At 32.1% G+C, this 12,684-nt stretch overlaps 1 protein-coding gene across 1 annotated transcript; it reads right to left on the bottom strand.

Moving 5' to 3' along the window:
• Positions 1 to 791: 791 nt before the first annotated feature.
• Positions 792 to 7,451, bottom strand: LOC101488482 (CSC1-like protein At1g69450). Its single transcript, XM_004490060.4, has 11 exons — positions 7,129 to 7,451; positions 6,231 to 6,538; positions 5,461 to 5,616; positions 5,123 to 5,186; positions 4,763 to 4,969; positions 3,150 to 3,348; positions 2,741 to 3,035; positions 1,922 to 2,198; positions 1,541 to 1,813; positions 1,226 to 1,459; positions 792 to 1,095 (listed from the first exon to the last, which is right to left on the bottom strand). The coding sequence occupies exons 2-11, from the start codon at positions 6,509 to 6,511 to the stop codon at positions 907 to 909; spliced, it is 2,175 nt and encodes a 724-aa protein (XP_004490117.1). The 5' UTR covers positions 6,512 to 6,538; positions 7,129 to 7,451; the 3' UTR covers positions 792 to 906.
• Between the last annotated feature and the right edge of the window lie 5,233 nt (positions 7,452 to 12,684).

Here is a 12,684-nt window from a genome sequence, read left to right as displayed (position 1 = left end):
GAGTCACACCCAACAGATATAAAGACATTGTTATACCTATTCTTCAAACTCAATTGTTATATGCAACATAACAAACTCAATTGTTATATGCAACATAAACAATATCTTTTAGTCTTTGGTGATCAAGTTTATTGCTTATTTTCGTATGGATGCATTCCAAGATATTTCGAATCAGAATTTTGTATAAAAAGAATAATTGTCAACTTCTGCAAGTTGGACCACAACTAAAATAATTTCTCCACCGTTCATCAATGAGAAATGTATTGAATTATTTAAAGCAAGAAATACACATAACTATTTAAGTATAAAACATTAAAAGTATAAATCGGTACTCACCATGTAGTGTCTTTGTCACATTAAGATCATTTACTCGACTGAAATATCCAAAACAATCAAAAATATATTTTCATCTCACTTTGGCCATGTCAAGACAATAAGCTTTTATTTTGAGTAAAACAACAAGTAATTCCACAACTTTATTCTTTCATAATATGTCACTAAATCAACAAAATTTGTACTCCAACCCATTCAATAACAAATTGCATAATGTTACATCATCTTTCAAATTGTCTAATGCATCAATAGATTTCACAAATGCTATACTAAGGATTGATAAGAAAAATCAAGAAAAAAACTTTATTAGAGAATAGTTGATTGGACTATGAAGTATATTAACGGTGTATAAGATTAATCAAAGATTACACATTCTTGTGATTTAAAGCAGCAAGAAACAAAGTGTTGTTACCCGATGAGGTATAAAAATGTTGGAACTCAATTTTCACACATAGGCATACAATAAAGCATCTTTTGCATTCCATTGCTCTTGAAATATAAATGTTCATACTCAATCATATAGAAGAAAGAGACCAAAAAAACTACTCTATTATATTTTTGCAAAAGCAACAACTACCCTATTATTGAATTACATTGTTCCTCAGCATTGAGCTGAGATATAAGGGGACTAGAAAGACTGTCATTGTTTGATGAATATTGAATAGGAATCAAAGCAGGATCTTTATAAGCATCTACCAAATTGTTGTAAAACTCATTCATTGTAGCATCATTCTGGTCTTCCCTGTCCTTCTTTATCAAACACTGAAACACAAACCCGAATCGAAATTAGAGCTTAAAGATTTAACGCAACATGCAACAACTCTTATGTTTATCAGGGAGAATTGTTTCCTTTTCTTTTATATTATAGTTTCTCTCTTGAATTGAAATGTACCTCGGCGGAGTATCCAATGAATATTGGTAGGAATCGTTTTCGGCAGTATTCGTTGAATAAAAGGGTAACGACTGGTAAAGGAAACATCAAGGTAGATGCTAGAGATAGTTTTTTCAAAGCAAAGATTCCACTTGCAATGATGTGCATGAGTACTAGAGAAAATATCATTGAATTGTGCACAATAGGCCAAAATTTTCCTGCAGTTTCATACCTTGGTGCATATACATTCATAAACTGCATAATACATAGGCAAAGCATCAGTGCAACTCATATCAATGGAAGAAGTTCATGATGTAGCTGAGAAGAAATACTGACCTGGTTTCTGTAAATGATGTATGCAAGACAAAAGTAGGCCAAAACGAATGGTAAAATTAGCGGAGCTAGGAAGAAATATGTAATACCAAGAAGTCCAAAGAAAAGGACCCTTGGAACATCTCTGTAGTATGGCATACATGGAACATCAAATTCATCATCTGGACTTGTGAATAGCCCTGTTATCAAATTGAAAATATAGGGAATTATTCGGAAGAGTTCTGATGACACGCTTGTCCATCCCGATGTAACAACATAAGTAATAAAGAATGATGCCTGCAATCAAGCAAAACTTAATTGCATTAAAAAGATAGAAATGAAAAAAAAAATTACTATTATGAATTGACATGCAGATTTTACTTGAATTGTGAAACATTGTCTAACCTGTGCTGGAACCGCGATCGCCAGCTTCCCAGGAATGATCTTAGGATCAAGGATGATAGACATCATAGATATAATTGATCCAGAAAATACAGACGCGAAAAAAACATTCCATACTGTGAACCACAGCACTTTAGTAGTTGCACTCCTTTCTATATCACTGAGCGAGATGTATCCTTGAATAGTGGAAAGGAAGTCCATGGCAGGGGGCACAAGTTGCAGAAATAACTGAAGAATGAGACTCGGAAGATATCCGGTAATTATTTGGCTGACGAATTTTCTGTAAGCAGATTCACAAAAGGGTAAGAGATTATGCATTGACAACTTGAAAAACAAAACATAATGACAAAGCTACCATGTAACAAAAGGATAGTTAAAACGAATTCAACTAGACCAGAAAAACAAAACCACGTTAAGATATTTGACCAGACCAGTGTTGTCAATCGCGGATCACAGAAATAGAAGTTTGTTCAAATTCTGATACGCAGTTTGACAACCTTTTTCACAAAATATCATATCAAAGAACAAAAGATATTTCTTAAAATTCGACTATGCTATAGCGTCACTATAGCTTCTATTTAACAACCTTTTTCACAAAATAACATATCATGAAACAATAGCGATTTGTTCAAACTATGTTATGCAATAGTTCTATAGTAGCTATTTGACAACTTTTTTTCACAAAATAGCAGATCACAGAACCATGTTATAGCTGCTATTTAACAACACTGGACCAGATAAAAAATTATGTGATTGAACATCCAAACAGCAAGAAATTTCAGCCTTGGGTTCTACAATAACAAATAAATCTAGTTAACTTACATGGTAAGTATACTTTCCAAGAAAGGAAACAAATTTTCCAATTGAGTCAAGTTGGTAAGCCCCTGTACAAATACAACAGGTACAAGAAACATAATAGTGAAAAGAATACACACAAGTACAACTACCAACTTAGAAATCCATCTTCGCATGAATGACTGAGAGAAGAAAGGCCAGTAAATGTCTCGAGGTTCCGGAGCCAACTCAGTAATCCACCGGGTTGGATTAACTGATTGCTGCAAATGGAAAGCAGTTGCAGCCGCAAAACGAGACCTGAAGAATACAAAGGCAGCTCGAGCTTCCTTGTCCATTCGACAGAAATGGATATTAGTAGCGTGCAATTTATGCAAACAGTGACTAAAAAATTCAAATAGTTAAAAGAAGGCTGATACTATGAAAAAATTTCATTTACCAGGTACTTCTCCTGCCAATGAAGCCTCCGACTGCTTCAATCTTACATTCTCCTCAATGTCCTCTAATCTCTTTTGGTAACGCTCTATATGACTATATTTTTGGCCAAAAGTTCCAAAAAAGCCACCATGTTTATTCTTTTGCTGAGTGGGACCCGGTCGCGATTGTGAAACCTTTCTATACATATTTTTTGCTTCATTCTAGATTGAGGAAATCAAAAGATAGGCAAATGAGCTGCATAATTCTTCAAATTGAAACAGAAAATAGTATACCAAAGCTCTAAGAAATTTTATCAACAAAACATAGCAGCTACCTTATACATATTATTGAACAGATGATTGGAATTGGATAAAAGGTGTTAAAATTAATAAGTGTTCCTTAAATATCACCAAAAGTGATTGAGAAGGAAAAACAAGAAATAGTAACATTAAGTGGAAAAAAAATAGTAACAACAATTCAGATCAAATTAGCCAATCTATGAATGTCAATCTCAAGTGTGTACAGCAAAGGAACTATGAATGACCCTACTGCATATTGATCAAGAAGGCGTGAGCAAACAAAATCTAACAGGTTCTTAGCCTTCATGCAGGAAAAATTCTCCACAGCCCAACTTAAAATCTCAATCAACAACTTTTTTACTTTACTTCTGTACCGATGCAGGATTAACAAGAATCAAGCAAGCTGAAGTTTAAAAACCACATCACTTCAGTATTCTTGTATATATCTATGATTATAGGGATGATTATAGTAAACTTCCATAAATCCAAATAGATTATGATTACTTTGAGTTTCTACTTACTAGCATTAGGAAGTTGTCAATTAATTGTACAATTTTATAAACTCGATTAAGGGGTACTTTAATAATTAAGTATTTCCTGGTGATGGATGGAAATCAGGCATGAATTATGTTATTTAGGGGTAACAGACTGAGTTAAATGTACAATTTGGTTCCTCAAAATGGCAACTAACACCGACATATCTGTTCGTAGGCATGCCCTGGTGTCTGACACGACACCTTGATTACATTCAATTAATTCATTTTTTCAAATTATTACCGGTTTCGACATGTCAGTGTCGGGCCTCTGTCAGTATCCGTTCTTCATAGGAAATTAGTCCTCAAATGTGTAAACAACTTCACACAGCCATCCTTTTGTTTTCACAAATTCCTTTCATCAACTATTGTTTTCACATTGAATGACACATACTTTCCTGGAACGTGTTTCCTTTTTTCCTACTTGATGGAAGGATGACTTAGCGAAAATGGATGGATGAAATTATGAGAAGCTGGAAACATTTTGGGACTGATTTGTGCACATGGACAGCCATTTTCAGGGACCAGAACAACAGAAATTGTCACTTTTAGGGAAAATCATACATTTTCATATTTTTTCATGAGAAATACCATATATTTGTTGGATAACAAATATGTCTTTTGTTTTAAGTGTAGTAATTCAATTTCTATATGCCCTATTCAATGGTCATTGAGACACTCTTCTTTATGAATCCTCGCACTTCTTTATGAAGACAAAGTAAAGTTTCCAAGAAGACTACAAGTAAATTTTCCAAGAGAATTGATTATCAAGAAAGGAAATGAAAACTCAACATAATCCTTACCAGGAGTCTTCGGATTTTGCTTGTACGACGAACAACGACATGTGACAGATAATCAGAAGGGTAAAGCTCTTTAAAGAAACTCTCAACACTGTCACTAATGCTGCTGGAAGAAGTTGGAATGCTATTAACTAAAATGGTGAACTGATGTGGCTGTGGTTTGGATGAATAAAAGTAAGAAATTCTTCTAGAAGATATGTCTTTATATTCCTGAAGAGTAAAGATTGAAACAATATTGAGAAATGAGTAAATTGTTCAATGTTAATTCTTGCATAAACTATATCTACTAATATATTTCAATTAATAAAGAAAATTAAGAAGAAAGGACACCCTTATTATGAAGCTAAGAGTGCATGCACTTACATAAAAAAGAAGTAAGCATATGAATCCAGTGACAAGATATACAGCACAGAAGTGTACCCATAACCTGAAAAGGAAATAATTAAGGATAACAATCTCATACAGATTCTGATCCAACAACAAAAAATATTCCACTATTAATTGCATGTTTGGATTGGCAGTGAGTTTGACAAAATTTTAGTGACGCCTGGATTTTGTTGAAACATCAAAGTACAGCTTTTGCAAAAGCCACAGTGGCAGACCGTAATTCTACTAAACTCATCGTGAAGCCAAACATACACTAAAGTAAGTTCTCATAGCTCCATTCAACAAGAACAATAAAATCTTGAGATAGTATTCACCAGCTAGAGCCACTGTTTACATTTGATATTGTAAACACATCCAAGGAGTTATTGGTGAAGTTACCAACATCAATATCTTGTTGCTGATTTCCCCAGCAATTGACTGGGAGAAGCACAAAGATCCCAATAATCCCAGCAAAAGTAAATATTTTCACACTGCATCCAAGAAATACAAGAACTTTGTTAGAATAGCCAATTCGGTTATAAAGTTAGAAGATAAATGCACAAGAACACGACAATTGAACATAGAATTCGGCCAATTCTACCTACATTTTTTATAGCAGAGTGGTTGTTGTACCTTTTCTACTATGCAACAAATTAGGGTTACAGTACAAAGCTTTGTTTATATATCACGATCTACTTTACATGTTTACTCGTGAATCGTACCTCGATGGCCTCACTAACAATTGATCACGAAATTCAGCCAATTGTACCTACGTCTCCAACATTATAATGATTGTTGTACCTTTTCTATTATGCAACAAATTACGGTTACAGTACAAAGTTTTGTTTAAATACTATGGTCCAGTTAACTCCTACCGCGAGGACTCCCCCCACAATCGCTCGTTATGCTTTCAGTTTCACTCGGGCTCGGGCACATCGTCATACTCAACAAAATCAATCTAAATAAGAGATGCTTAAACAACTTAATTACCACTTTTTATGTTTCAAAAGGGGTGGATATTGAAAGGGGTCATGCACAAAATTACAAAATCATGAAAGTCATGGTACTATCCCCTAATGAAGGAAAATCCATAAAGATATAGTACCTGAATGTTATGATACGCATAAAAACTACACCATCTAATCCTGATAATGAGTAAAGCTCCTCCTCAGTGAGACTCCAAGCTTTAGCAACCCAACCAGTAGAAGGTATAAGTCTTTCTAAATTGAAATGACTTCTCCTCTTAGAAGTTCCTTCAACAAGCAAACGAGGCACATAAACTTCATAATTGCTTGGTTGTTTCCTCAATATAGAATACAGTGTCAAGAACAACACACACAAAGCTGTGTTTATCCCAACAGATGTCAGAAGAGCTGACACAATCATGTTGTTTCCAAGGAAATCTCAAAGATACTGCAACAAAAATAAGCAGTTGGTAAAAACATAATCAATGATTCTTCTTCAAATTTGAGTTCATCGTCGTGTGCATAAAACACAATTGATGTTCAATATCTAATGATCACAAGATAGATATTCTAGAACCGATCAACGGTCTCTAATTCAATTAGCTTAGATTCTTTTTAGTCTAATTATTTACAACTATCCTTGAAGGGATTTGAATTCAGTATCTTGAAGTTATGACTCATACGAGGGTAAACTCTTAGCACTGAACTAGCCCCTCAACAACCGGATTCTTAAATATCAAGATATCCATCAAACAATTTTTATAAACCAATGGAAAATAAAATAAAATTTCCAACTACAATAAGACCAAGAACGAGAAGCAAACTTTGTAAAAATAACTTATTTAAGAGATTATTTGATTATATATAAAATTATTTATGATTATAATTATAATTATATTGTAGGTTCAGTTTCCTACATTAAATAAGCAACCAATAGAAGACACAAAATCAAGTGAGGATAAGATACTTTACAAAAAAAGAAACAAATAGTTAAAAACTCTTAAACTAGAAATGAAAAACTCAGATTCAGAAACTTACGAAGTATAATACTTTTTCCACAACTGAAGAGCTATATTGAGTACATAGGTGATGATATCATGTAGCTAATTTTGGTGTGTTGAGTAGAAAGCAATAAGCTGAAAATCATAGAAACACGAAGAGAAGAGAAAACTAGAATGTATCCGTGTGAGAAAAAACAGAATCAGAACATTGCTGCTACTCAAAATTCATAGAATGAATGTGGTGATAAAATTGTTATTGAACTATTGAAGTGGTTTTCTAATTTTTATTTTATTATTAATTATGTAAATTTTGATACTTTTCCATCTTATAAAGAGTTCTTTTCTTAGCCAAGGGATTCCGTTGATACCAAGTTAAATTGCGGATACAATAAATTGTGGCTCGGTTTTATTTATTTTGTAAGATTAATTCAATTTCTTTTATCCGAATTTGGTTCTTCTATAGTGATTAATTATTGATAAACAAACTAATAGTTAATATATATTTATGATTTAAACAAAATAACATTGTGCAGATGTAATTTGAATATTTTTGCCAAAGTTATTTTATTTTTTATAATTTAATAATAACCATGACAATGATTAATTATTATTTATAATCCTTTTCATTAGGAAAAATAAAATATATTTATTATCATTTATAATTCTTGTTAAGAATAATACCTTTCAAAAGAAGAATAGTATAACATTTTTATAGGAAATGATATAACTATTTTTGGACTAAGAATAATAATATGCATTAGTATTAGTCTAATTTGTCTAGATATTAGATACATAGAGAATTCTTAAGCACATATGAAGTGATCATGTTTGATAGCGTTGGAGATAAACGACATAAGTTTTGAATTTCATGTCGGTAACATTTTTATTATTTTTTATATTTTTAGGGATTGGAGTAGAAAGGTTGTTAGCTCAATCACTGCTGTCAACGGGTTCCAACTTCCAATTATTGTCGTTGACAGTTAGTTGCTTCTCAACGTGTAGTTTATATTTGTTCTCATTCTAATTTTTTTTTGTCTCTCTTAATATTTGTTCTATTTAGTGAAGTAGAATTGATTTTAAAAAATCGGAACTTTTTTATTTTTGAGAAAATAACTATTTTCTCGTAATAAAATCAGAACTTTCAATTGACCTTAATCCAATTAAAAATAATCCAAATAACCAACTTATTATTATGAAATGTAACAGATAAGTTTTTTTGAAAAACAAATGTTTTCCTATATAAAAACAAAAGAAATAAGTTATAGAAATGTCTAAGTTTAATTATTTTACTAATATCTAAATTATTTGATTTTTTTATAAATAAATCTATAAAATAACAAAAATTGTAAACAAGTCTGTGAATTAATATAATTTTTTAAATCAAGTATTTTCATTAGTCAATTGTTAGTCAAATTTTAGTTTACAGACCTACTTACAAATTTTTAATTTAAAAAAAATGTAAATAGTTTAAAAATCTTCATTGTAATACATATGAGAGATAGAGAGAGATGAGATGGTGTAAAAAGAAATGAGAGAGGGTAGAGAAAGAGAGAGGAGAGTGATAAGAAAGAGGGAAAGATATAGAAGATAAAGAAAAGAGAATATAGCTAAAAGAAAGAATACAATAGAGAGAGTCTCTCTCTTTTCTTTCTTTCGTATTTCTCTCTCTACTTTTTCTTTTATATCTCTTTTTATTTTTTCATCTTTCTTTTTTCTATCATTTCTTATATTTGATGATTGATTGATATTCAACTCATATAATTTTTGTTCTTGTTTCTTCGTATTTGGTTGTGTCAGGTTTCTCAAGTGGTGAGAACCATTTATAGATGCCAATTGATTGAACTTTTCAAATTGCTTCTTTTTTTTTCCAACGTTATGATTCCAACTTTCAAATTATTTAATTTTGATTACTTCAATTTTCTAATCTTCTTGTTACATTCAAGTTCTAATAATCGTTGTTTTGATTTATGTTCAGATGTTTAATAGCTTGTTGCTTTAAATTTGTTCTTTGTTTTTGAGCTTTGAATTTTCTGATCACTTTTTGATGGTTTTTGAAATTCATTTCCTGTTAGTTACTAAAAGTCAATTATTGATCGTTGCTTTGATACCAGGATGTTCTATCTTTAATTGCATAGATTTTTTGCCGTGAATTTGAAATGGATCATTTCTATTTGAAGATATATTCAATTTGGTGCAATTAAGAATGTAACTGACCTAGCACTTTAATCAATTCAAGTGTGTACCAAAATAATTGCTTGATCATTTGAATCTTCAATATCAGAGTCAGAGGCAGTAAGCCTTCATCAGATTTTGTTTCTGAGTCATATGTAGAACATGTCTTCAAAGTCATCTTCTCAAGTCATGACTTTTATCAGAGTTAGAGTCGTTGACTTTTTCAGAGCGTTTACCTTTTCATGTTGTGTTTACTTTTTCATATTGTGTTGATGTTTCATTAAAGGCATTAACTTTCCTCTGAGTCAAACACTTACTTTTCTTGGAGGCAAGGTCTAAAAATAAAAGTTAGAAGTAGTGTGAAGTTCAGAGTTAGACCCAATCATCTTCTGGTGTTGAATTACTTATTAGAGACAACTTAATAAGAAAAAGTCAATATTGTAAATCAGAGTCAGATGCTTACTTCTGACTTGCTTTGTTGGATGTAGTTTATTGGAGCATGTTGCACTTGACTTTAGAGTTTTATCTTCAGAGGTAAAACCTTTGAGACAAATTATCAAAGTCAGATCCTTATACTCAAATACTTAGAGGCAGAGGCAGATCCTTAGAGGCGTCTCTCTTTGAGATAGTGGATGGAGCGTGTTCGTCCTTCCCTCTGATTCGTCCTTTTATTTTGGGAAATTTTGTGTTGAATTTCTAAGGCTTTTTAGCCAATTTTATGGCATTTTGTGAGTTAAATGCCACAAATATCTTTTTGGAAACTCGATTAAAATTATTTGTCGATAAATAATTTAGATTAATTACGGTGAACCTTTTGTCGAAAGAAAAATTTTCTGAGATGCAACGTTTTTCGAAAAAATTCATCTGTCAATTGAGTTGCGACAATAGTAGATATTTTTTTAAAAAAAAATTAATTTGAGAAGTGATGTGTAATGATGTTTTTAAAAATATCTATAAAGTTAGATATTTGTTTTGTTAGTTTTAATTTTAATATATATATATATAACTAAGAGAGAGGAAAAAGGAAATTTGATCCTTCTTTCCCTGTTTGTCTCTCCTGTTCCTTTTCTTTCTTCTCTGTTTCAAGAAAACACAACACCAAGTGTCAGTGTTTTTTAAAAAAAAAACTCTATATTTCTTTTAGATCTAAGCTTCCATTTGAGAAGTGACAGAAGGGAAAGTTGCTCATTGCCACGCTACGGTGCTAGTGAGCTAGTTTTCAACGCGACGTCACGAACTTAAATTTTATCGAAATTAATCGCGGTGCGGTAATCGGTTGTTAAAGCTACAACGGAGGTAAGGGCTCCTTCCAAACTTTTAGTTTGCATTTAGAACATTACTTGTGATTTTTTGGAAAAGAAATTCGATGTATTTGAGGTGTGATTTTGTGAAAAATGAATTTAATTCTTTTATGTGTGAATTAGTGAAATTTGTTTTCGGTGTGTTTTGAGGTGTGGTTTATGGTGATCCATATTTGATGTGATTTATATGTTCATAATTATTATTATGAATTTTTAAGATGTGATATATTTGCAGATTTTGTGGAAAATGAATTGATGAAATTTAGTGGTTTATGTGTAAAAATGTGGAGTTTTGAAATTGGGTGAGATATGTTTGAATTGTTGAAATTTAATTGAGGTGTTATATGTGTGTTGTGGAATTGAATTGATTGTTGTTGGTGTGAATTGGCGGTAATTAAATTTGATGAGTTTGAGTTACGTAATGAGTTATTTTCAAATAAATGAGTTTGAACTGAAATTGAAATTTTACAAAAAATTAGATTTGTTAAAGTTGTGAAAAAGTTCAAATTTTAACTAAGTTAAAGAGTTTGAGCAAAAAGATAGATTGAAATTAAAAATGGTTAGAGTTTAAAATATTACTCTTTTAATTACTCTTGGACTGAGTTTAAAAAGAAAAAAAAATTTAGAGTATTTTATTAACTAAAAAATTTCGGTGCTTTAATAGTCGAGTGTGTGTATGTGAAATTTGAACAATATTTGTTTTATTTAGTTTTAAGTAAATAATATAGATTATTTGGTTTTAAAAGTTTGATGTGTGAGAAAGATTTAATATTGGGAATTTCGTTGTGGTTGGATTAGTTTTATTGTGAACAAATTGTTATAAATATTTATGTTTATATAGTTAGCTCATTGAGTCTCGAAAAGGAATCGAGACCATTAGCACCGAGTTAGTGATGGGGAGAACTCTGATATATTAATGTTGTTGTGGTGATTTATGGTTGAAAATTTTGGAGATTGAATATGGGCGATTAATGTTTGAAAATTGTGGTGATTCATGTTTGATGCAATTGATGTGTTCATAATTAATATTATGAATTTTTTAGAAGAAATTTGTGTGAATTGGTGGAAAATGAATTAAATTCAATTTATGTGTGGATTGGATTTGGAGATGTGAATTATGTGTGTTTGTGGAAAATTAAAATTGGTGTGAGTAATTATGTTTGAGTATGCTCTGTGTTGTATCTGAAAAATCATTAGTGTTAAATGAGTATTAAAAATGAGGAATCTTTTAATAGCTGCATTTACTTAATGATTGTGGTGAGAAGAGTTAGAGTATGCTCATGCATTTCATAGTACATGGTGGCCGCGATGGGGTCATGGTGATAGTGGTGACCGTGATAGGCCACAAGATGATGCCATGTGAATTGTTGGTTCATTTTATCCTTGCGGGGATTGTCGCGTCGTGCTGATCTGTGAGAGATTGCACTCTAGAATGTGCTGATCTGTGAGCGATTGCACTCTAGAAAATCGTGCTGGTATGTGAGCGACTGCACTCTTGTATGTTGTGCTGATCTGTGAGAGATTGCACTCTAGAATGTGTTGATCTGTGAGCGATTGCACTCTAGAAAATCGTGTTGGTTTGTGAGCGACTGCACTCTTGTATATTGTGATGGTCTGTTAGCGATTGCACTCTTATATGTTGTGCTGATCTGTGAGAGATTGCACTCTAGAATGTGTTGATATGTGAGCAATTGCACTCTAGAAAATCGTGTTGGTCTGTGAGCGATTGCACTCTTATATGTCGTGCTGATCTATGAGAGATTGCACTCTAGAATGTGTTAATCTGTGAGCGATTGCACTCTAGAAAATCGTGCTGGTCTGTGAGCGACTGCACTCTTGTATGTCGTGCTGGTCTGTGAGCGACTGCACGCTAGTAAATCGTGTTGATCCGTGAGGGGTTGCACCTTGGAAATTAGTATTGGCATGTGAGAGACTGTACAATTATGATTTACGCCCTTCGATGAGGGTTTTGGTTTGGAATTTCGGAATCATGCATTTTGGAATATATGCATTGCATTAGAGTGTTTGACACACGAGTTATGTTTGTTATACTATGATGATTGTATATACATATTCGGTTGTTGTTGTGAGTGTCGTAGTTGCTTTGAAGTGTGAAGTGA

This window comes from Cicer arietinum, chromosome 2, assembly GCF_000331145.2.
Source record: "Cicer arietinum cultivar CDC Frontier isolate Library 1 chromosome 2, Cicar.CDCFrontier_v2.0, whole genome shotgun sequence".
NCBI classification, from domain to species: domain Eukaryota; kingdom Viridiplantae; phylum Streptophyta; class Magnoliopsida; order Fabales; family Fabaceae; genus Cicer; species Cicer arietinum.
The sequence above is the reverse complement of the archived record's forward strand: the minus strand, read 5'-3'. Positions and strand labels throughout refer to the sequence as shown.